Genomic DNA, 26,176 nt, shown 5'->3' with positions numbered 1-26,176 from the left:
TCAGTCTGGAGGATAGGAGACAGTGGTATTCCCCAAGGGTCAGTGCCAGAATCACTTTTTTTTGCTGTACATAAGTTATTTGTTTCATGGAATATAGAGGAAAATTTCAAAGTTTGCCAATAATACCAAACTTGAAGTTGTGACTAAAGATGATACCAAACTAATGCAATAAAGCATAAACAGACAAGCAAGTGGGCAGGCAAGTGGCGGATGGAATTTAATACAGAGAAATTTGAGGTGATGCACTTTGGCAGAATGGATAGGGAGAAGCAACATAGACTTAATGACAGCTTTAAAGTGGGCGATTTTATCATTTTGATTCTTAAGTGCTGAATCTGGGTGCAATCCAGATCCAATTTGGAAACCTGTTCTCAGGCGCCCCTATATGCACTTAGCCTGAAAAAAAAGTCTTGAGTCTGAATCGTGCTGTGGGCAAGGCGAATCGCACCCAAAATGCTGCTGCTCCAATCGGAGCCTTCAACTGCGCATACGCAATCAAAAAAAATTGAAAAGCATTCCCCTGTCACATCACACCCAGGCTGCAAAAAGCAGATAAAGCGGCCCGGGAGCGATGGCCCCCACAGATATTATCCCACCCCCTACAAAATTACTTTCCCCTTTATCCATCCACCCTCCCACTACCTAGACTGATCACAACCCTTTGCCGCCCTTCGCCCCACTAATTGCCCACAGAGTGGCAGCGGACTACCCCCACCGATCACTCACAGAGTGGCATCAGACCCCCCCTGCTTCTGCCCCCCCTGCTCCTGCCCCCCCCGCCCCCTCACCAGATATCCATCTGACCTCCCTCCTCCCCTCTCCCCCTCACCAGAGGATGATCAGGCCTTCCTCCTTTCCCCCCAAAATCATAGAACCATTTGGCCCCCACACCAGAGAATAATCGGCCTCCCCACCCCCCGCCAAACCAGAGATACATCTGGCCCTCCTCCTCCTCCCCCTCCAACGAGTGATACATCTGACCCGCCTCTTCTCCACCAGAGAGCGATCTGACCTGCCTCCCTCCTCTGCCCCCCCCCCCCCCCCCCCCACACACACACACACATCTGAATTAGAGAGCCATTGGAGCTCTGAACTTACCTCTGCAGAAGCTGGAGCACCTGAAACAGACCTTTGCCGTGCAGGTCTGTTTCGCACTGAATCTGGAAGCGCAAACGCGATGGAAAAAGGAGAAATGCAGGTAAGATTGGGCGTCCAACTCACTAAAGCAATTTAAATGCATGCAAATGCATTTAAATTGACACTGTGACTGTTTCAGGCATGGTTCGGATCACAGCCATTTTTGGGCCTTGGTAAAGTGGGCATCTGTGAGGACACGAGTACGAATCACCTTTATGCCCAACTTTACCAAGTTTTGGGCAGGACGCAATGGTAAAATTGGGCCGAAAGAGTGTGTAGGAACAGAGAGCCCAGCTTGTTCATGTGCGTTGTTCTTTGAAGGTGGTAGGACATATTGAAAGAATAGTCAGCAAAACATTTAGAATATTTGGTTTCCTAAATAGAGATATTGACCAGAATTTTACTGCCCCACCTGCCATGGAATCGGACTGGGCAAGGGGTGGACAGTGGGAAGGTCCATTGACCTCAGGTGAGATTTTACGGTTTTGGGAGGAGTGAGGCCGTAAAATCCTGCCCATTAAGTACAAAAGCTGCAAAGTTATGCTGAACCTTCAGAAAGCTTTGATTAGTCCACAACTAGAATATTGCAGAAGCAAAATACTATGGCTGCTGGAAATCTGGAATGAAAACAGAATATTTGGGGAATATTCAGTAGGTCAGGCAACAAATGTTTCTGATCTGTGTATTTTCATCAGAAAAACCTGAAGTGTTAACTTTGTTTCTCTCCACAGATACTGCCTCACCTGCTGGACAATTCCAGCATTTTTGTTAGCTAGAGTACTGCATCCAGTTCTGGTCACCACATTTTAGGAAGGATGTGAGGATCATTGAGAGGGTGCAGAGCCAATTTGGCAGAATAGGTCCAAGGATGAAGAGGAGATTCAATAGAGTGTACAAGTTCATGACATGTCTGGGTCAGGTTGATAAAGAAAATCTGTTCCATTGGCTGATCTTACAAGGACTAGGAGACACAGGTTTAAGGTTATAGCGAGAGAGACATTAGATGGTGAGGAAAAATGTTTTATTGCAGTGAATGTAATGAACTGGAACTCAGGGCTTACCAGGTGGTGAAAGCAGAGATAATCAATAGTTTCAAAAGGAATTTGGATGGGCACTTGAGGAATATGAACTTGCAGGGCTACACAGGTAGAGAAGGGATTCTCTCTACTTGGACACAATGGGCCAAATGGCTTCCTTCTATTCCAATTAACTCTAACTGTATAATATCTCAATGTGATGTACAGGAAAACACCTTCAACTTATCAGATGCAATTTACAACACAACACTGACTCAATATAGCACTGGCATGAAAGTATTGCTCTTAGATGCCATCTAATAAGGTGCAATCTTTGTTTTGATCAACATACAAGTTTATTTGAAAATAGTTAAAACATAATCAAGCAATTTTCCAAATTAACCAGGACTTAACCTACACCAACAGCCTAGAGTAAAATTCGTCAAAATGCACCAAGTAGGATGTGCACAGAAGTATAACACAATAATAGGTAAAGATCTTTTTAACATATTGATATGCATTAAGAACATAAGAAGATAAGAACAAGGAGCAGGAGTAGGCCATCTGGCCCCTTGACCCAATGCCAGTGCCATTTAATAAGATCATGGCTGATCTTTTTGTGGACTGAGCTCTACTTACCTGCCCACTCACCATAGCCCTTAATTCCTTTACTGCTCAAAAATTTATCTATCCTTGCCTTAAAAACATTCAACAAGGCAGCCTCAACTGCTTCACTGGGCAGGGAACTCCACAGACTCACAACCCTTTGTGTGAAGGTGTTACTCCTCAACTCAGTCCTAAAATTGCTCCATCTTATTTTGAGTCTATGCACAATAGCTCTAGTTTGACCTGCCAGTGGAAACAACCCCCCTGCTTCTATCTTATCTATTCCCTTCATATGTTTCTATAAGATCCCCCCTCATTCTTCTAAATTCTAATGAGTATAGTATCAATCTACTTAGTTTCTCCTCATAAGCCAACCCTCTCAACTCCGGAATCAACCTAGCAAATCTCCTCTTCCCCCCCTCTCCACTGCCAGTACATCCTTTCTCAAGAGACCAAAACTGTACACAGTACTCCAGGTGTGGCCTCACCAGCACCTTACACAGCTGCAACATAACCTCCCTATTGTATATTATTATTACATACTATTATTATACATTGCAAAACGTTCTTCCACCTTCCACCAAAAATTCTAAAAAGCATTAAAACTTTGACCACATATGTTTTTGCAATTCATTTTCTTCACTTTTTATTTATCTCCACTTCTTTCCTCCCCTCTTTTGCTTATCTGAGTAATATAGAAGGATCACTGTACATACTTCAGGGCCATAGTAGTAATTCGGCAGAGTGGCAATGCTTCATGTATGAGTATCACTGAATTTCCCCATTAATGGCGTGCAATGAGAGCTGAAAATTATCACTGCTTTTAGTATTTTCCTCATTGTCCCTGTTTGGGATGAAAATTTGTCTGGGTCCAGATTCCTTACTGTGGCAGATGAACCAAGAGTGCCAACACTCGATGGCGACAGGTACTAAGACCTGATGTGAATAATTGGGAATGGCTGCTGTTAGTGATCATAACTCCACAGGCAGCTAATTTCAGGCCACCTGCCTCGCTGGAGGTAGTCCTGATATTCTCTGGAAGAAGAGATTGAACTATGTACCAGTATGGTGGAGTTGATTGTGAATTCTATAGAGTTGGGGAACATCCTCATTCTTCTGGCTCCACATTTACTTATCCATTGGCAATCGTAAAGAATCCTGACCCAATGCCTTCTCCATTCACTGGTTATGAAGTTTGGAAAGGGCTTCTGTGATAATCATCCATAAACAAAGACCTGCATTCACATGCAAGCTGATGACAATGAGCTGGCAGAGGAAGGGAGTTTGACAGAATAATTTCAATGGGGTTTGATGCAAATTATTCCAGTATTTGTTGTGAAACTTGAAGGCACTGGAGGCAGCAGCCAAGATAGGTTTGGAAATCAGATGTAGCAACTGGAGTATTTCAAATCACGGACGGGGAATGGCCTTGGGCATGAATAGATCAAGGAAGAGAGCTAGCAGACAGAGGAATAATTCATACATAGAAGCATGGGAGTGCCATTCAAAGTGAGGAGCCAGTGTTCAATCAAGTCCATGCAGCAGAGACTTGCAGTTCACCAGGAGTGATCAGATGAGATGTCCTCAGATGTAGGTGGAGGTTAGACAATAAGGTAGGCACAGCAGCAGAATGACAGACTTGTGGGGGAAGCTTAGATTAGTTTTGCGATGGTGGAGACGGTGACCTGTGCAGAGGAGATGGTGCGGGAATGAGGGCTGGGAGGGAGGAGAAAGAGGTGCCTGTGGCTGCCTGCAGATAGAGCTCCAAAGCAAAGGAGCTTAATGGTTGCAGCACCACAGTTCCCCAGCACTAGCTTCCTCAATCTGACAGCATTGTTTCTTCACTAGAATCTCCCCTTATCACTGAGACGAGTGTTGTGCTCGTTCTCAGATTCACTGATTATAATATTTATAGAGAAATCAAAGGCCTGGAAGCTGTTTAATAACATAAGCAAGAACTGAAAGATGAAAGGAAAAAAACACCCTACCCTAAGGGATAATAGATGTCTGTTCAAATTTAACATCATTTGTAATGACTTTATTTTCTACTGCTGTGTCCCAGATACAGCTTCGGAAATCCCTTGATGCAAAGGAAAATGTAACAGATCGCGTCTAAATATTATTTATGTACCTAGTGAAGTTCACATCCCAAATAATTAAAAGCTGCAGAATTTTTTTAAATGTTATATTTTGGGGGGAATTTGCTCTGCCAAGCAGCTTTTCAAATGGCTTTTGTGTTGTGGGCATCTGCTGAGTGCCTCCAACGTGAACCATTGCATAGAAATAACACAGCAAAGTCAGACAAGGGAATTCAAAGTCTCATTTCACACAACAGATTTACCTGACATCAGGAAAGATTTATCAATTACTGTCAAATCCATTAATATTTGATGCATGTAAGGCACAGCTTAAAACCTGAGCCTTTTCTAACGTACAGGAGATGGATGTGAATTTTAAAATGTGCAGTTCTATTTAAAGAATGGTGCATATTTTTACATAAAGAAGGACAAGTGCATTCTCAAGATTCAGCGGCAGTATTTCACTGTTCAATATTACTTATTCTTAGGTTTCTCTTTGTGTTTTGAACACAAAATTGCCAGAGGAATGTTCAAACCGTCCTTATAGAATCGAAAACTATTTCTAGTTGTTGCCCTCCAGAATTTTGCGAATCACATCAAAGGGAGTTATGTCGCTTCCTGTGACCATTGAAGACAGAGATGAGGAGAAATTTATTCTCTCAGAGGGGTGTGAATCTTTGGAATTCTTTACATCAGAGAACTATGGTGGCTGCATATGTCATTGAATTTATTCAAGGCTGAGACCCTTGAAATATAAGGGAGCCAAGGTCTTTGGGGAACAGACAGGAAAGTGGAGTGGAGGTCAAGTTCAGCCATGATCTGAGTGAATGGCAGAGCAGGGCTCAAAAGGCCAAATGGCCTATTCCTATTTCTGGTGTTCGTATGACCACAAGCTTCTTGTTGTATGCTTTCCATAGGGTTATTCCTGTCCCCCAATGCATGGGACATAAATATGCTGACCTCTCACTCAAATGCAGTGAGACTACTGTTAAAATGTGACCTATCAGCCCTGAAATTCCATGGTCACCCACTGTAGAGAGAGCTGCCTGTGGCAGGCAGTTTTGAAGTCTTCCTGTTCATTCAGGACCAAGCATATGTGGGAGTTAGTTTGTGAACTGAAGTGAATCACACCTGCCTCCCGATGGGCACAAGTAGACCCCACAAAAGACATTAAAGATAGCCAGCTTTGTTATTTTTAAAATTATTGTTCCCCTTACCCAGTGACTCAGGGCAAGATTTTCGATTTTGGACTCCGATATCACTGTCGGATGTGGGTCCCAACCCCTCATCATGTTGGAAGTAAACACCCAATATCAATTGTGCCTGCAATGGTCAGTCAGTGGATAGAGGATGCACACACCATGCAAAACTAGAGAGCTGAAGGGGGTCCCTCCAACATGGACAGAACTGCCACCTGCCAGTATAAGTAAAGGAAAGAGGGTAGCTCCAACTGGTGGTGCCCCCTCAGCATTTTTAAAATATTTGAAGTAAAAAATGGCCACAGCAGCCAGATCCCTCCCACAGGGCAGCCTGTAGCCACAGGTGTGGCTAAGCAGGCAAACGGCTGCCGCAAGTCATCCTAGAGCTTTGGACCCCCTTGCCTGCTTCCAGGAGGCCGCTTCCTGACAGCTAACTGTTCCCCGCACTGTTCGGGAGCCCGAGGTCTGACTGGAAAATTCCTACTTTCCTCTGATTATTGGCCTCAATAAGCCTCTTCATTATTTTAACAAATTGCCTACATTGCGACCTCTATCCGGCATCCAGGGATATGATGGTGCAGCTTGCTGGTGGGCCAGAATGTTGAGCAAAAGTAATATGGCCGGGTTCTGAATGGTGAATGGTGTCGTTATTGCAGGATAATGTGTTTGCGATGCAGCTTGTACCCTCATACTCCAAATTAAACTCACTCATTATTAATATTAAAACATCTGGATGTGTATCTCATTCACTGATAATCAAAACAGATATTGCAAAATACTGTGGATGCTGGAATTGGAAACAAAAGCAGAAAGTGGTGGAAAATCTCAGCAAGTCTGACATGCCTGCCCAAGGCTTGTAAGATCCCGCACAAAGCCAATGGAAAATTCCATTCTGCGAGCCTACCCCCACCCCGGAATCAGGGTGGGCATGCCGGTAAAATTCCCGCCAGCATCTTTGGAGAGAGAATAGAGTCAACGTTCCAAATCCGGAGCTGAAGTCAAAGAAAAATTAAAACTAAGAAAAATAGGATGAGATCTCATCCTATTTTCCTTTGTCTTGAGCTCTGATGAAGGGGCATCTGGAGTTTAATCATCAGCTCTATTCTCTCTCCTCAGATGCATAAGACCTGCTGAGATTTTCCAGCATTTAGTGTTTTATAAGTAAATCTGTTTGCAATTTATCTCGCTCTTTGGTACTCATGCTCTCACTCCGGTACTCCTGTCTCTCTGGAGCCATGGAAAATGTACTTTATGTAATGTTCTCCTTTCCTTTGCTGCATCCCACAGGTAGGCCAGTGATGATTGTAGTGGAATACATGGAAAATGGATCCTTGGACTCATTCCTGAGGGTGAGGCAGCCAGCAGATTAAAGTACAATGTAATGACTTATGAACAATAACCAAAGCTGGAATAATTTGCTGTTAAATGCATTTTAAATGTTGTTCCACATAGTGTCAAACGCACAATAATAGTGCTACTCCCCAAGATGTTTAAATGCCTTCTTCTTTTTTAATTGCAAGTCATAACAAAAGAAGATTTGACTTTCTAATACAATTATTAAGGCTAGTGGCATTAAGTGAACAGGGTTAGGGAACTGGCATTCAAATGAACACAGTAATTTATTACTTTCACAAGCAAATACATAATGTGCTTCAATGGACTGGTGGCTGGTGCACTGTTATCACGAATCTGTGATACCAGCAGGGAGCCTCGCCAGCAACAACACTGTAACATTAACACCATCGTCTCACAAGGCAATCTATTCCCTTTGTTAACAGGGGAGCCTGTTTCTCATTTTATCCCATGTTATACACTTTATCATTTCCCTTTTAATGAAATCTAAGATTACAAGCAGAGAAATTGTCAGGACTATTTACTCCACTATAGATTCACAAAGCAAATTTTATGCATCTGAACTGCCGACAGGACATCTCACCCATCAGCAGTACAAATCAGAGATTCAGGTGTACGTGGCACATCATTTTCCAATAGTTCATTTCAAATCATGAGCATTGCAGATCTGAATTTCATTTCTCCACTTCCAGTGACAAGGCCCCATGCCAGCAACAGGACATAAAAATATCATCATGAAATCTGGCATGAAGCACACTTATTGCAACTTTGTGAGCATCTGAATCTTAGTGGAAATTCCCATTGAGGTAATAATAGGGGAGAAATTCATTCATGTAGCTAGTCATTTATTTCCCCAGAAGCAGACTGAGCTGCCAGTCCCTACAGTGCAGCCCGCGTGGGTTCTTTCAATATCAATGAGGAAATCTACGCACATAAGTCAAGTAGCAGCTCACAATACTGACTGCCCCATGCGAAATAATGTAGGCACTCATAGGTAGGCAATATTGCATGACCAAATGTAGCCCCCAATACATCTTGACATTATGACAACTATATTTCTAGAGTTTGGGAAAATAAATGACAGTTAGTGAGGAGGATAGAAATAATGCATAGAGATGTTTAGGAGCATGGAATGGAGCAGATGTGTGGAGTAACAGTCTTTGCATGGGGAGGATAGAAGGCTTAAAAAGATTTTGAGAGAAGGGTGGAAAATAATTTTTACAAGGACAGGGCAAGGAAACAGTCCTTGGGTTCTTAAGAACAGCAGGAGACCATCCATCTTCTACAGCCACTTCCACATTGAACTAGATCAAGGCTGACCTCTACCTGAAGTCCTGATACCCATCTTTTCTACATATCCCTTGACAAGTTATCTAATAACCTGTCAATGTTTGATGTTTAAGATCCAAATGTTTTTAATACTAAGGCTATCATTAACATACTTGAATAGCACCGACTATTTGAAGTTAAAATAAAGTGGAGATGCCTCCAATTTGGCAGTTATATTGTTAATATTTAAGTTAACCAAATTAATTGAAGTGTAAAGCAATTCAAAGTATATTTCAAAATTAAATCAAGCTAAATGAAACATTAAACATATTCACATATTCATCTGGGTGCAGAGGTATGTTTTGATACATGAATAGCCATACTTTTCAAGTAGAATCATAGAATCTTTTTTGAGAAAATCTGATTTTCCCTGCTTTCCTAATCCCATGCCATTACACCGTGGCCTTCTTTACTCTTTTTATTCATTTGTAGGACATGGGCATCACTGGTTGGCCAGCATTTATTGCCCATCCTTAGTTGCCTTTGTTCAGAGGGCACTTAAGAGTCAACCACATTGCTGTAGCGCTAGAGTCGCATACATGTAAGCCAGACCTGGTAAGGATGGCAGATTTCCTTCCCTAAAGGACATTAGTGAACCAGATGGGTTTTTCCAACAATTGAGAATGGTTTCATGGTCATCAGTAAATTCTTAATTCCAGATTTGTTTTTTTATCAAAATCAAATTCCACCATCTGCTCTGACGGGATTCGAACCTACATCCTCAGAACATTAACTGAGTTCCTAGTCTAGTGATAATATCACTTTTATGGATCAGGCATGCCCAGTGTGCAACTGTACACCCCTTCCCACTGAGTTTGTGTTCCCCATTTTAAATTGGTTGGGGGGGGGGAGGGGCAGTGCAGGGGCTGGGGGGAGGTGTACATTGGATTTTGTGCTATCCGCCATTTACATCAGGTGGTGTAGAGGTTTTGGAATCCCACGAGAAGCACACCAGAGGGGCGACATTCCCAGCCGGAGGACTCAAGGGGAGGCTGTTTAGCTGGCTTCCTGTTGGGCACCACAGCCTCCGCGACTCTCCGGCCACTGGATTCCTGACACTGTCAGCTCCACGCCAGATATCAGTGCAGAACTGTATAATTTATTTAAATTAGTACTATAATATAATTTGCACGCAATTATCAGGCCAGGACTGAAGTCTCCAGGCCTACTGTCTTATTGAAACATATAAGATGATTAGAGGTTTAGATAGGGTGGACAGTGATAGCCTTTTTCCTCGGATGGAGAAAGCTAGCACGAGGGGGCATGGCTGTAAATTAAGGGGGGGTAGTTATAGGACGGATGTCAGGGGTAGGTTCTTTACCCAGAGGGTGGTGAGGGATTGGAATGCCCTGCCTGCTGCAGTTGTAAATGCGCCTAGTTTGGGGGCGTTTAAGAGATCTGTGGATAGGTTTATGGATGGAAAGGGATTGGTTTAGGTTAGAGGGTCATTGTTTTTTAACTGGTCGGCACAACATCGTGGGCCGAAGGGCCTGTTCTGCGCTGTAATGTTCAATGTTCTACTAGCCTCTTCACCCCCCCACCCGCCCCACACCCCCATAGCTCTCCATTTGCAGGGAGCTGGTGACCTGACCCCACTGGAGTGAAGGGGGACGATTGAGGCCTCCCAGAGAGCTGGGCACTGGGGGGTGATGCCCTCTGCACATTGCCAGCTTGGCAGTGCCAGCCTGAGCCCCTGGCAATGCTCAGGGGACACCTTGGCACTGCCCACCAGACATGGGCAGTGCTAAGGGAGCAAGCCCTAACGAGTGCAGGTCCTCTGGAGGGGGAGATCAGTCAGGGTGGCAGGGTCCCACTGCGAGTCTACTCTAGGATCAGTAACAGAGGGAGGGAGACCAGCAATTGGAGCTGCCTGTGGGGAATTGGGCGATATTTCCCTTCTGTGCCATATTTTCCTTTGGGGCTTTTGGTCCATTATCAATATTAGTATAAATTCAGGGTTTTTGGAGATTGTTAGTGGTTTAATGATTTTCTAATAACTTTAAAATAATTCCTATTGCTATCGCATGGCTCCAAAGAAATGCACATAGCACATACAGGATGGATGACAATACATGGAGGGACAGAGAGTTATGGAGGTTATATGGGAATATGAGGGGCATGAGATGGCAGAGAATTAGTGTAAGGTGGCACAGGGGTGCATGGGAAAATGAGATAATGAGGTGTGAGGTTTAGGCAGCTTTTAAAGGATGTTGGGAGCTGGGCTGAACTAAGATGTGCCTTTAACCAGCCCATTCTGTGCCTACACTTCTTGTGCACTCTCCACTGCAGCTCACAAAATGCAATGCGAGCCCAACCCATATATGAAAAGGTGAGCTGAAAAACCACACAGGTCGGGTTTTCCGAAGTTTAAACCAACATTTTGCACAAGGGTGTGTTGAAATATGAAACAAAATAGAACCAAAAAGAGATATGTTAAAATAAAGTAAACAAAAGGGTTTAGTTATGTCATTAAATATACTAACTATGTGCGGTAAATTTTAAAAATATGTTGAGCTGATTTAATGATGGAAATCAAAATCATTGAATTAGGGAAAAGACTGAGATCAAGCATTATACCTGAAGACTTAGATATTGTTGTTGCAGTAAGTTTAAAAGAAAATATTGTGCAACAGAATAGTGAAATTGTTTCACATATTAATTAACAAAGAGAATTTATCTGCCCAAAAGTAAAACAAATTGTTTGTATTTTACGAGTCTTCTAATTTTGTATTATGCAGAAACACGATGGACATTTCACAGTTATCCAACTGGTGGGCATGCTTCGAGGGATAGCATCGGGCATGAAATACCTGTCTGACATGGGCTATGTACACCGTGACTTGGCTGCCCGCAATATCCTTGTCAATAGTAACCTTGTCTGTAAAGTATCAGATTTTGGTCTTTCTAGAGTGCTTGAAGATGATCCTGAAGCTGCATATACTACAACGGTAAGTCAGCCAGCATTATGAAGGAAATGGCATGAGGCATTAGCCTCATGGTCACTTTTTTAACTGTGTGTAGATGAGTACACTTAGAATGCTTAAGCAGTATTGTTCCATGTATTACTCTAAGGATACTTCGAAATATACACAATAACACTGAATGCTAGATGCAAAATATTTTTGGATGTAGAAAATCTTTCATTCATATAGTTGTTGATATTTCAAATTAACTTCCTCCATGATGAGGAAATCCCCAGGAACATAATTCAAATAAAATGTTACACAGGTAATCGCATACAGCAAACTTCAGCTCAGTTAATCTTTGGAATATGTCCAGCTCAGTGGGTCTGCCATCAGCTCTGTGTGATATAACATCTGCAGATTTGTCCCTTGTTCTGCCATTCACAATAACTGTGATGAATTGCCCTCCTCTGAAGTTAGTCACAGACTGGAACATAAGGCACAGGCTGATCAGCAGCATCAAATGCATAGAAAAGAGGCATTTATAATGGCATCAGCACGCCAAGATCTGTTAGGTTCTGAAGGCTCTGATATTTCCAGGCAAAAACTAGCAACTACCAAAGTGCCAAGTAAAATGGGAAGAAGTAATGTAGAGTATTAAATTCCCACCAAGGTGGGAAAGGTTAACCTTTTGGTATTTGTTCATGGGATGTGGACATCACTAGCTAGGTCATCTTCATGGCCCATTCTTAATTGTCCTTGAGAAGATGGTGGTGAACTGCCCTTTGGGAATCTCTGCAGTCCGTGTGGTGTAGGTACCTCATAATTCTGTTAGGGAGAGAGTTCCAGGATTTTGACCCACCATTGCGAAGCAGTGCCAATATAGTTCCAAGTCAGGATGGTGACTGGCTTGGAGGGAACTTTGATGGTGGTATTCCCATGTGTCTGCTTCCCTTGACCTTCTGGATGGTAGCAGTTATGGGTTTGGAAGGTGCTGTCGAAGGAGCTTTGGTGAATTGGTGTGGTGCATCTTGTAGATGGTACACACAGCTGTCACTGTGCATGGATGGGTGGTGGAGAGAGTGAGTATTTAAAGTGGTGATTGTGGTGCCGATCAAGCAGGTTGCTTTGTCCTTATTGAGTGTTGTTGGTGCTCTCATCCAGGCAACTGGAGACTATTCCGTCACACTTCTGACTGTGTTTTATAGATGGTGGACAGGCTTTCAGGATTCAGAAGATGAATTAGTAGCACGGAATTCCTAGTCTCTGACCTGCTCTTGTAGCCATAGTATTTATATGGCTAGTTCACTTCAATTTCTGGTCAATGATAGCACCCAGAATGTTAATCGCGGGGGATTCAGTGATGGGAATGCCATTGAATATCAAGGAGAGATGTTTAAATTCTCTCTTACTGGAGATGGTCATTGCCTGGCACTTGTATGGCATAAATGTTGCTTGCCACCTGTCAGCCCGACCCTGGATATTGTCAAGGTCTTGCTACGTTTGAACATGGACTGCTTCAGTATCTGAGGAGGCACAAATAGTGCTGAAAATTGTGAAATCATCAGTAAACACCCCGACTTCTGACCTTATGCTGGAAGGATGGTCAATTGATGATGTAGCTGAAGATGGTTAGACCTAGCACATTACCTTGGGGAACTCCTGCAGTGATGTCCTTAACCTGAGATGACTGAACTCCAGCAACCAAAACCAGATTCCTTTGTGGCAGGTATGACTCCGACCAGCAGAAGATTTTCCCCCTAATTCCCATTGACTCCAGTTTTGCTCGGGCTCCTTGATGCCACACCCAGTCAAATACAGCGCAGTCATTCTCATCTCATCTTTGGAATCCAACTCCTTGTCCATGTTTGAGCTGAGGTTGTAATGATATCAGGAACTAAGTGGCTATGTTAGGACCCAAACTCAGTGTTGGTGAGCAGATTATTGCTAAACAAACACTGCCTGATAGCACTTTTGATGACCCCTTCCATCGCTACTGATGATTAAGTGTAGACTGATAGGCAATTTTCCACATTGCCAGGAAGATGCCAGTGATGTAGCTATACCGGTACAGCTTGGTTAGGGGTTGGCTTGGTTAGGATCCTGGAGCACCAGTCTTCAGTACTATTGCTGGAATATTGGCAGGGTCCGTGGTCTTTTCAATATCCAGTGCCCAATCACTCAGCCTGTCCAACTCACACTGAAGCACCCCTACATCCTCTTCACAGCTCACCCTCCCACCCAATATTGTATCCTCTGCAAATTTGGAGATAAAGGGCTGAGGGGCGGCGTTGCAATGATCAAGCTGGCCAGCAGTCAGAAAGCCGGCAGTGCAGGGCTACAGTGCATGTGCCGATCTCGGCACTGACAGATCGGTGCATGCACAGCTGGCCGCTCATCACACCGATTTCAGTCTCTCCGGTGGGGTAGACCCCCCCTGAAATTTAATGATATTCATGCTGATGGCCTCTGCATTACACAGAGTGTGGGAGATTCTTCTCCTACTGAAAAAGCAGCATGAATTATTCCAGTTTTCATGCGAATTCGACACTTAGAATTTTTGGGGGAAAATTCCAGCCATTGTCTTCGTCCAAACAGAGAGTCAAGTAAAATAAAACTCTTAAAATCCAATGCTACAGCTAAAATTGGTTACGGATATCCATCAATATTCATATTCACAGCGATTCCATTGTTGGCAGTTAAACACAAAAGCTGTCTGCTTTAAGATATCCAACCCCTTGACAACCAGAGAAATACTGAGGGATTTTCAGTGCCTTTCTGCAACATCCCTGATGTTCTGTAGGGATACTTGACCACTCATATCCTTCCAATCTGGAGTACATCATTTTTAGCAGCAATGTGTGCTGCCTCCTTCTTGATTAATCCTTATTATTCACTATTATTTAATTGTTAAAATGGTTTCATTATATCAATACTGTGAGCCTGATTCCTGGTCAACATGTACTTCTAATATCCTTCCTAATATTTCCAACTGCTTCTTACTTCTCATAAGGTGAGAAATAAAATGTTATTTCCTCCAACTTTCAAGAGAGCTGCATTCCTAGATTTCTGGTCAATTCTGCTCTAGGGATGCCTCCTTCAGAGATAATGGGACTAGTACCAGGCTGTACCATTATTAATCTTCCCTAAAATGTCTTTGCTAGTGATAAGAGCGGTTAAGAGAGGCCCTAGTGATACCTAATGTATGGTATGAATGACATCGGTCAAATATCTGTTCGAACCAGAGCTGTCAAGCTAGTGCTGCCCACGTATATGTTTGAAAGCTTCTGGGTAAAAAAAATGGCTATCGATGAATCTCTGTCAATTTTCTCAATTCTAAAGTTTAATGTCCTAAATGTATATATGCATTCTATCTACTCGTGAATTCCTTGACACACACTTACCCTTACTAAAAGCAATGTGTATTGATGCGCAGGGGCCATTTTCTGCAACGGAAAGGAATATGTTCATGTCTTGTGCCTTTTTTTTAGTTGTCCAGGAGCTTGAGGATCCTTCAGCTCCCCATTTCTCCATGGCAATACCTTGGCCAGAGTCAGCTTGCCAAGCAATCTGCACCATTTTCTCCTGTATTATAAGCTGTTGCGATAGTTTGAAATTTGGGTATTCTTGCATTTGTCCTGATGGTTGCAAAATGAAAAGCTTCAACAGTTGCTTTACTGTAAGTGCAGTCTAAATTGACTAAAATTTCTTCCATTTTAGGTCAGCTCTGAGTGAATGAAGCTGAGTTCCCAAATACCAGTTTTTACTTCTAAAACAGTTTGCACATTTTATTTCCGTGAGGAACTGTGAAAGGCTCCAAACGATTGAAATGCTTAGGAAGAGTTTAGAAAAGGGCTGAGGAACATTGAAACAAAATTTACACGCTGCCAACTTTACAAAAAAATTGGACCTGGGCATTAATTTTGAGACTACCTCAAGAGCATAATGTCACTTTGCTAGTAATATACATTAGCTACAAAATAACTCCAGCTAGCATCCTGCAAAAAGTACTAAGGACGGCCACTCTCATGTCTTTTGGTTTTGAATGACAGGCAACTGCCATCTACAATAATGAACAGAGTCACCCAGGGAGCTTAATATACCTGTGCACCAAGTTATTTTTTCCTACAAGTCAGCAACAGTGAGAGAGGACAATTTCACCATGGATCATTTCTACTGTTTTCCTAAAAAAAACACTTTGATTGCCAGTGCTGCATAATTGGGCATTTCAGCCTGGATCTCACTGACCTCAACATAATGGCAGTTCTGCCACTTCGCCCTTCTATTTATACAATAAGAGTATCTGCAATTGAAAATTGTACATTGAAACAATTGCTTGAAAGTCAATGAAAAACTCTTTATGAACTAAATTTTTAGAGACAGTAATAAACATACAATGGCCAGGATTCTCTAGCCATTCAGACCAACAGGATTCTCTGGCCCCATCACAGTGAACGGAGATTTGGATGAGCACCAAATTCTCCTTCCTCACTGGCAGAATAGTTGGAGAATTCCAGCAAAGGTTTCTTTAAACATCCATAAAAACAATAATACATCTTTGATTTCATTTGAGACTTTTCAGTGTGCACAATTTTACTCCTGTCCCTTTACATCAGATTTTCCAGAAAATAGAACCTATTTTCTTATAATAGACAAAGTGGGAAGTATTTATAAGCTCTGTCCTCTTCGTCTTTAGTCTATTATCTATTTTCTCAGATGGAATTTTCAACATCATCCTCTGCATTGCATTGACTGGAGGGAACAGCAGAACCGCAGTTTACTCTATAGAATATAAGAAGATAAAAGTTCACAAGGCTGACAGATCCTGGTGACAGGCTGTCTATTCTTTAGAAAATAAGACAAAGATATAGGCCTCATATTTGTCTTTTACTGGACAGGCCTCCCAGCCCGCAGTGCATTGAGATTGCAGGTCCATTACTCATGTGTGTTACTGTGTAAACTGTACAGATTCATATCTCCGTTGCTTGGGTTCAAAGTTTCGTATTTTTATGTGTGAACTCCAGAGAGCCATGTTGAAATTATAGGATAAAGTGAAGATATTTTCAGAAATGCTGGAGCTGTAGTCAGTGACTAGGTGTTCAATTGGAAACTAAAGCATGACAAATGAGGACCAGTGCTTTCACACTGCGCTTCATGATAAGCACACACCTGTTTAAAATGATAGATTAGTGAGGGCATTACCAAGAGCACCCAAAGGAACAGGTATTTATGCAAACACATTAAACAACGTACTACTGAAGGAAGTTGTACTCATAGGGGAAATTCTTTGTCTCGCTCTGCTGAACCCACTTTCCAGCATGGATTGAGGTGGAAGAAGCTGAACAAATAGAGAAAACAAACTTATTGCCAATTTTTGACACCAGACTAGACAGGTGTGTTGTTTTTGACTGGGCCTCAATTCAGGCAGCCAGCCACTCCTGCCAGAAATGGCAGGAGCCTCATTGCTCCAAGCAGATTGGGGTTCTTTGATGATGTTAGGATTCTGATGCCATTTTCATTACCAGTTCTGCAAAGCAGAAAAAGCCAAATCCAGTACAACTGGAAGAAAGACTGAGGTTGTTATTAATTTATTGATTTGGCAGTAAACTTTCAGAATTACTTAAATTACCCACCAAGCTCCTTTGGCAAAGTCCCCATTGTTCCCAAATTTCCACTGCACTGTTCAGTCCTCCACTTTATAAAGAAGGCAGAGGGCAAGTGCTGCTTGATCCTTGCTCAGTGGCTGCCCCACCACATCTCCTGCCCTCCCAAAACCATGAGTTGGCTGCAAGTGCCCGAATCAATGAGCAACATGCCACCTGCACGTAAATGAGGCCCAACTATCAAAATGATCAGGCTACAGAAAACACTGGCAACACTCAACATGTACCAAAGACTAAATCTATCATTGCACACCCGACAAAAATGGTTGCGTAATGAGACAGTAATAAGTTAAGGTGACTGTCTGCCAAAGCCAAAAGCAGCATATCCCATTCCACTTACTGTTATCTGTGAGAATTACTTTCACTTAAATGTGGTACAGCCCAGGTTTGAAAAGAATCACCCAAAAAAACAGAATTGTAATACGTCTATATTTAATTAATCATGCTAGGACTTGTTTGTTCATTCTTGCATCATGTGTAAGCAGGATATATATTATAAATACTGAATTTTTAAAAATATGTCTAATATGCCACATAGTATGCCATATGTTATCATAGTATATCGATGCCTTTAATGCTCAGTCTACATTTTGTCAAAGTTGTTTTCTTTTCTCAAAATTCAAAAGTTTTGGACACGAAATTCCTCCTTTCAATTATTTTACCAAAAAACCATTTTGTGCCCATGATAAACAGGAGGGTTTTCACCCTTGCAATCCTGCAAAGTAGTTAATTCAGATTGATGGATGATTTTAATTAGCCCAACTTGCCTACAATTAGTTTCCAGATACCACATGGGATTTATAAAAATTGCATTGTTAATGTTAATAACTTCTGAAATAGTTGTTACACAACACAGCTAGTAACATTTACCATAACCATTAACAACATATTTATAATATTAACACTGGGCTTTTTTATATTTATAATACAGCTGTCTTGGGTGCAATTTGAGTAACGTCATTAGCTCAATAATCAAAATGATTTCAAACATTGGGAAGCATAATTGTTAGTTGATAGCCTGAAGTGTTCCACAATGTCAGATCTGCACTTTTTAGTACAGAATAAGAAAGGTATATAGGATTAAGTTGCATGAGTAAAGTTTGGTATTTCTATAAAGTCTTTTCACTCAGCCAAACACTATTCATTGCAGCAAGGAATGAAACTGGAGCTGTAACAAAACAAAATGTGCATAGGGGAGCTCCAGTATGATATTTATAACTCCATTAGTGTTGTACTTTGCTTTGGGCCTGTTTCATATAATAGATGGTAAAATGCTATCACGAGTCGAGGGATTGTTGGATATTTTTTGAATATTTATTTATAGTTTTTTTCTAAGAACTAAATTCAAGCAAAGTGGCAAAGCTTAAAATCTTTCTCCTCTTTATTCCTTCCCTTGGCATTAGCAGAAATATCCTTCATTATCTAGTATATTACAAATAATACCCCGCTCCCCCCCTACCCATCACAGATTTCTGTAGCAACAACATCTCCTCTTAAGTATAGAACATGTGAGGCACCCTCATTAGAGCAGCTGCTTGTCACAGCAATAGAATTTACTGGAAAATTCTTTACAGGCAGAAATCCATTGCCATTATGCCACATAATGCTAATGAAAATCAAAAGCATCAAGAGTAAACTATATATTTTATAATATGCCAAAAGGTAGAATCTAAAATATCAACAAAATAGCTGTGTGTTTACTTTCAATCCAGAAGGTTTCTGTAGCAAGATAGTTTGTCCTTTTACTTCAATTCAGTCATGCAAAAAGGATAAAGATCACCTCCCGCTCCGGGGTGTTAAAAGGCCAGGAGTGTAATAAGTTTAAGCATTCCTAATCCATCTTCCATTGGGCTGAAACACACAGAACAAAGCCATTTGGAATTCAGTTCTAAGTGGAATAGAATGGCTGTCACATACAGGATTTTTGAAAAACGTTTGCTAAAGTGCAACCTAAGAGATTTTGGACAAAAAGAATGATGCATGGAGTTAATAGCAATGTGGATTGGGAAATGTTTTGGGGGCAGAAGGAGCTTTTCTACGCTGGAAAGGTAAAGTGAGTAGCATCCAGAGGAGCCTATGTTCGGATCACTAGTTGATGTTAATAATACATTCTTGTGGATGAGTATTGAAATTGGTTGATGTCATTAAATTGGGGTATAGTGGGTTATGAAAAGGACATTGAGGGACTGCAGGACTGTGGCAAGAAATTGTTCAGTGTTTATTTTTTAACCAATCATTTTTGCTGCAGAAAGGCAGGTGAAAAATAAAGCACAGGATCACATATCGGCCAGAATTTTCTATGATTGGTGAAGGGGGGAATGCAGGACCAGAAAAGTGTGGCATAGGCACTTCAGCTCAGTCACTAACCCTGGAATCTCATACAGGCTAGCCAGCAGACAGAGGGGCTGACCATTCAGTGGTCAGAGGTGGACCGAGGCGGTGACCACATTGTTAATTGGCACAGTTGGATGTCCTGTCACCCAGTTTAAAGGATCACCAGCACAATTATAGCACAACCTACATGTGAAATCAGAACTTCTTAGTCTTGTTTTTCCTATCACTCCCTCTAGATGCTCCCCCCCATAGCCACAGCAGAAGCCTTCAGCACTGTTATTTCAAATTCTATGTCCAAAATCTATCAAGAATTAGCAATTATGAAACAAGAATATGGAACTGCTGATGTAATTGCAATGTAGACAAGGCTTTACATGGAATGACAAAAGGAAACATCTCACAAGATAGAGATAGAAAATGCTGGAAATTCTCATCTGTTCTGGCAACATCTGTGAGAGAGAAACAGAGTTAAAGTTTCAGGTCAGGATTTGGACTGATAAATTCACATTGTCTTTTTTCTTGGTGCAGGGTGGAAAAATTCCTATTCGGTGGACTGCTCCTGAAGCAATAGCCTACAGGAAGTTCTCTTCAGCAAGCGATGTGTGGAGTTATGGGATTGTAATGTGGGAAGTGATGTCATATGGGGAAAGACCTTACTGGGAGATGTCCAACCAAGACGTAAGTTATTCATATAGATAATTCTATTAGTCATGTCACAGCATATTTTAATGTGTTTAATTGTGCATCATTCTTTATTTCTCCCACTGCATTTGCATTTGAAGAATTTATAGAAGCGAGATTAGGGGAGATTTTCTGATCAGCTATGCCCAATCATAAAACATAAGGTACAGGAGCAGAAATGGACCATGGCTTGCTTCGCCATTTGAAACAACCATGGCTAAATATTGACCTTGGCTCCACTCTTCCTTCCAGTCCCTTGATTCTCTGAGACACCAAAAATCTGTGTGTCTCTGCCTTAAATATTTTCAACAATGAAGTGCCCTCTGGAGTGCAGAATTTCAAAGGTTCACAACCCACTAAGTGAAAAAAAATTCTCTTCATCTCAGTGCTAAATGATTGCTCTTTGTCACCAGACAGTGCCCTTGCGTTCTGGATTCCACAGCCAGGGAAATCAATTTTACACTGACTCCCTAATGAGCTCCTTCCGAATTTTCTATGTTTCAATACAATCACATCTCATTCTTCTAAACTCCAGACAATATAGGTCCTATTTACTCAGTCTCTCATCACTGGACAACCCTTTCATCTCTAGAACCATACTCTAGAACCTTTGCTGTACCACCTCCAATGGATTTCCTTAAATTTGGAGATCAAAATTGCACACAATACTCCAGATGTAGTTGTACAAAAATCTTGTACAACTGTAGCAAGATTTCCTTATTCTTCTGCTCCAGTCACCTTGCAACAAAGACCAATATGCCATTTGCCTTTCTAATTGTTTTCTGCAACTACATGCTAACCCTCTCTGTTCTTTAAACAAAAACACCCAAATCCCTCTAAACATTATTTAAAATTCTGCTTTTCTATTCTAACTACTAAAGTGGATAACTTCATACCTCCTGCATTTATACTCCATCTGCCATCCTATTGCCCACTCATTTAACCTGTCAATATCCCTTTGCAGCCTTTTTGTGCCCTCCTCAAAGCTTATGCTGCTGCATAATTTAATAACATAAGTAGCCTTGGACACGTTACTCTTGATCCCTTCATTTAAGTCATTAACATAGATTGAAAATATGAGAGCCCATCATTGATTTGTGCAGCACCCAATTATGCATAGCCTCCCAACTTGGAAATTCCTCATTTATCCCTACTTGTTGCTTTGAGTCTTTTAACTATTCTTCCGTCCCCGCAAATATATTACCCTCACCTCATGACCTTACCTTCTGTGTCACACCTGAGCGAATGTCTTTTGGAAATCCAAGTATTCTACAACAGCCACGTACCCCTTTTCCAACCCTACTAGTTACACCTTCAAAAGGCTGTCGTACATTTTTCAATTACCTTTGCACAAAACCATGCTAGCTTTTGGCTCTGAAAAGTGTCTAGTCTACCTCAGGTTATGCCAGAAGTAACAGGTATCTCAACAATGTGAGCAACAGGTAAAGCTAGCTATTTCACACTGCTACTGTGCATGAATGGAATTTGCCATGTACAGGATGTTGCTGTCAAACTAATAAGGCATTCTACCTATTATATGATTGAATATGGTGAATTTTAGTGCTGCTGTGATGCTAGGTTTGTAGGCTGTACATTCCAAAGGCTGGCAGATCATATCAAGCAGCATGCTCCCTTCTGCTATTTGTAACAGGTAATGTACAGACCGTATCCAACCAGCATGTGCTTGTAAAACTTAGAGCACAGTGTCCAATTTTAAATGTAATTCTGCTATTGGACAACATTTGCTCAATAATCTGCAGTGCAGTACACGTGTGTGTTCTGTAAGCTACATATGTAGAGCTGCGCAAGGCCTTGTGCTTTACAATCAGAAAGAACATGTACACATAAAGCAGAGCAAATTTTCCTGTTCTGCCCACCACGGGAATTACTAGCAGGCCAGGGGCAGACGATGGAAAGGTCCATTGACTTCAAGTGGGATTTTCCCATTTTGGGACGAGCACGGCCAGAAAATCCCATCCATTGTGTCTATTTCAGCTAAACTAAGTGATAGCCATTTACTGGTTCATTCCTGAGAACCATACATTGGCTAATCAGGGTCAAGCTGCCTGATTTAAATTTTTAAACAATGCTTGGCAGTTAACTGTCAGTCAGCATTAATTGGTGCAATCTCCATGGCAACACCCCCACCAATTAGCATCCACTTGCCCACCAATCAGAATACATACAATTTCCTGTTCTCTCCTCATACAGTCATACGCTATTCATAGAAATCCTACAATGCAGAAAGAGGTCATTTGGCCCATCGAGTCTGCACCAACCACAATCCCATCCAGGCCCTACCCCCATATCCCTACATATTAACCCGCTAATCCCTCTAACCTACGCATCTCAGGACACTAAGAGATAATTTTAGCATGGCCAATCAACCTAACCCGCACATCTTTGGACTATGGGAGAAAACCAGGACACCTGGGGAAAATCCATGCAGACACAAGGAGAATGTGCAAACTCCACACAGACAGTGACCCAAGCCAGGAATTGAACCCAGGTCCCTGAGGCTGTGAAGCAGCAGTGCTAACCACTGCGCTACCATGCCATCCTCCTGAAATTGGCATCTTACAAATTGTCCTGTTGAATGCAACACAAAAAGCTTTGACTATAAAAATCTCTTCAGCAATTCTCAAATTTTATGCCATCAAATAGCTATTTGACAATATTTTTGTTGAATGTTTTGAAGTGTTTCTTTGTGTTCCAGCATTTATGTACCGCCACATCTTTTAATTCACTTACCCAATCAACCTTAGTCAGTTCTTCCCTTCTGCCTATATAATTGGCTTTGTTTAAGTTTAAGATTTTTGTTTATGATTAGATTATGTTATTGTCAAACTTAATATGGAATTCAGTTATATTCTGACCACTATTTGCCCTTTTATTATGAGATTACTAATTAATCTTGTTTCATTACTTGACACTAGATCTAAAATAGTTTTAACTGAAGTTGGTTCCACAACGTGGCTTCAGGGAATCATCACAAAAGCATTCTACCAACTCACCTTCCAGACCAGTTTTGCCAATTTGATTGGTCCAATCTATATAAATATTAGAGTAACCGACAATTAGTACATTGTTTTTATTACATGCCTAAATAACTACTTGTTCCTCCAAGTCACATACCATCCTGACCTGGAACTATAGCACTGGCCTGTCATCATTGCTGAGTCAAAATCGTAAAATTTGTAATCCAACAGCAATGTGGGAGTACATTCAGCATATGGCCTGCACCATCACCTTCTCAAATGAAGCTAGGGATGGGCAATAAATGCTGCCCTTGCCTGGAATATCCATATCCCATGCAGAGCATAGAATCCTTACAGTACAGAAGAAGGCCATTTGACCTATTAAGTCTGCACCGACTCTCAGAAAGAGCAACCCACCTGAGCTCATCTCCGTAACCCCATGCATCTACCCTGCTAATTCCCCTAACCTACACATATTGGGACACTAAAGGACAATTTGGCATGATAAATCCACCTAACCAGCTCATCTTTGGACTGTGGGAGGAAACCAGAACTTCCAGAGGAAAGCCACGCAGACACTCAGGGTGGCACGGTAGCACTGTGGTTAGCACTGCTGCTTCACAGCTCCAGGGACCTGGGTTCGATTCCCGGCTTGGGTCACTGTCTGTGTGGAGTTTGCACATTCTCCTCATGTCTGTGTGGGTTTCCTCCGGGTGCTCTGGTTTCCTCCCACAGTCCAAAGATGTGCGGGTTAGGTTGATTGGCCATGCTAACAAAAAATTGCCCCTTAGTATCCTGGGATGTGTAGGTTAGAGGGATTAGTGGGTAACATATGTAGGGATATGGGGGTAGGGCCTGGGTGGGACTGGGTTCGGTGCAGACTCGATGGGCCAAAGGGCCTCTTTCTGCACAGTAGAGTTCTATGATTCTATGACACAGGGAGAATGTGCACACTCCACACAGACAGTGACCCAAGGCTGGAATCAAACCTGGATCCCTGGCACAGCGGACAGCAGTGCTAACCACTGTGCTGCCTTGCATGAATAAAATCAATTTTCCAGTCAGCTGTTTTTACTGGTACTAAATTGCATCAACGTTAGCTCCCGTAGCTTTATTTTGACATTAATTTGTGTTGTATCTGTCTGTTCTAATCCTATTTCCTATTTCTTTGATGTACCATTGTATGTTATTTATTTTCAAATAGTCATGCAACACATTTTTAAATTCTGTAATAAGGTTCAATTCAATGACTCCGTGCTTCTAGGGGGAAAGCAGTGCTCACAAGATGCATGGTTCACAGATAGGATTACAATACTGTTAACCCAGCTGGTTAACCAAGACCCCTCTGAGGCCCTCAGCTGGCCACATGGGATTGTGGAATTATCTCTGTAGTGTCTACCTCAATGTCGACTTAGAGTAAGACTCCATTTCAGATTGTTTTAATGTTTCTGGTGTTAATACATATGTGGCAACTTGCAACCTTGATGAGCTGACAGCTGATCTGCCCAGCTGTTTAGAAAGAATTTTTGAACCTGCTGAAGGGACCTCGTGTTGTGATAGGAAAAACCCTGCAAAATCTCCAGAGAAAATGCAGATTAAACAGCTTTGCCATCTGTTTGCTGCCAAAACAAAGCACTAGAGACTGCACAATTGTATCGGTGAAATGATCAGTATTTCATGAGCAGGGGTAGAATTCTGACAAACATCCATTTTGCTCATTCAAAACACTCAGGGTGGAATTCTCCCATATCCGCCCCCGTTCCAGGTGGGTTCAATGGCAGATACAAGAGGGGTGGACGGGACTCAGCGGGAGTCCAAACATCAATTTCATGCTGGTGAGAATTTCCCGTGTGATCTTCCACTGGCGTTACCATGGAGGAAAAGGAAACCGGCTGGAGCATAGTGTCAAACTGATTTACCTCTTATTAAAGCCCTACCAGAATCTTCACCCCCTCCCCCCCCAACCCCCAATCTCCATTCTCTGTGATGCCAGCAGGAAAACTCAGTGGTCCAGGACATGTCTGGAACAACATGGTCTGCAGAAGTTAGCACTCACCTGAACAATGCGGGAGACTGCCTCCGAAGTTCAGGATGGAGGCTGCCTGCAACACTGGACCCTGGAATACCACAGCAGTGCATGGGGACAACAACTGTCAGGTAGATCTTCCAACTTCAGTGTTATGTGAGGACTATTTTCCAGCTGCAGAGTGTTTCTGAAGATCCACCTTCTTTCTCAGGAGGTCAATCTTCTTTATATAATGGTGGATAGCTGATGTTGAGCATCTTTTCAATATGATGTTGGGACGTGATTGCATTACTGCCCTGTCACAGAATACAATGCAAAACCACTGAGTGTGTAATTTGTTAAGTATGGGCCAGAAGATATGGCGCTGTTTCCCACCAGCCATCCCCAGCAAGGAACACTCCACATTCCCGCCCCCACCATGGGATTTAATCCTAGATGAAAGAGTTCTGCCTCAAGTTCCAGTCACTGGGTGGATATCTGGAACAAGCTTGTATGCAAAAAGATTTACTAACTTCTAAAATGATGGACTTACGCAAATGGCAGGATAGCAAAGGCAAAATCTGATCTGGAGGAACTTCTATCTTACAAGCTACAATTGCATGTTAGCTGAAGCCTGTAGTACTTGTAAGACTTGTCAAGCTATGAAGTGACTGAGATTTAGCATTTGACTGTCCAAAAACCTCACTGAAATACCCGTTTTGACTGAGAAAATAGACATTTGTTTCAGCTCCAGTGTTAAGAAGGGCTCTGCAAGATGTTCTTTAGCAGTTTAGGGCAAGGGAGTCTTTTCATTCCACCAATCAACCATGGAGCTCTCAGGAACAAAAAAGGGACAGACATGTATGATTATATATCAATGGAGAAGATGGTCAG

General features: G+C 42.0%; 1 protein-coding gene across 1 annotated transcript in view; it reads left to right on the top strand.

Annotated features, from left to right (window-relative positions):
* epha6 (eph receptor A6) overlaps positions 1–26,176 on the top strand; it is a 635,583-nt gene that overhangs the window by 595,125 nt on the left and 14,282 nt on the right. Inside the window, exons 12-14 of the mRNA XM_080203887.1 lie at positions 7,324–7,385; positions 11,457–11,666; positions 20,147–20,296. Coding sequence (XP_080060013.1) covers positions 7,324–7,385; positions 11,457–11,666; positions 20,147–20,296 — 422 coding nt within the window. The remainder of the gene's footprint in view (positions 1–7,323; positions 7,386–11,456; positions 11,667–20,146; positions 20,297–26,176) is intronic.

The sequence above is a fragment of the Carcharhinus amblyrhynchos genome, chromosome 15 (assembly GCF_965287045.1).
Source record: "Carcharhinus amblyrhynchos chromosome 15, sCarAmb.v2.hapA, whole genome shotgun sequence".
NCBI lineage: Eukaryota > Metazoa > Chordata > Chondrichthyes > Carcharhiniformes > Carcharhinidae > Carcharhinus > Carcharhinus amblyrhynchos.
Note: the sequence above shows the minus strand (reverse complement) of the source record. Positions and strands in the feature narration are given on the sequence as shown.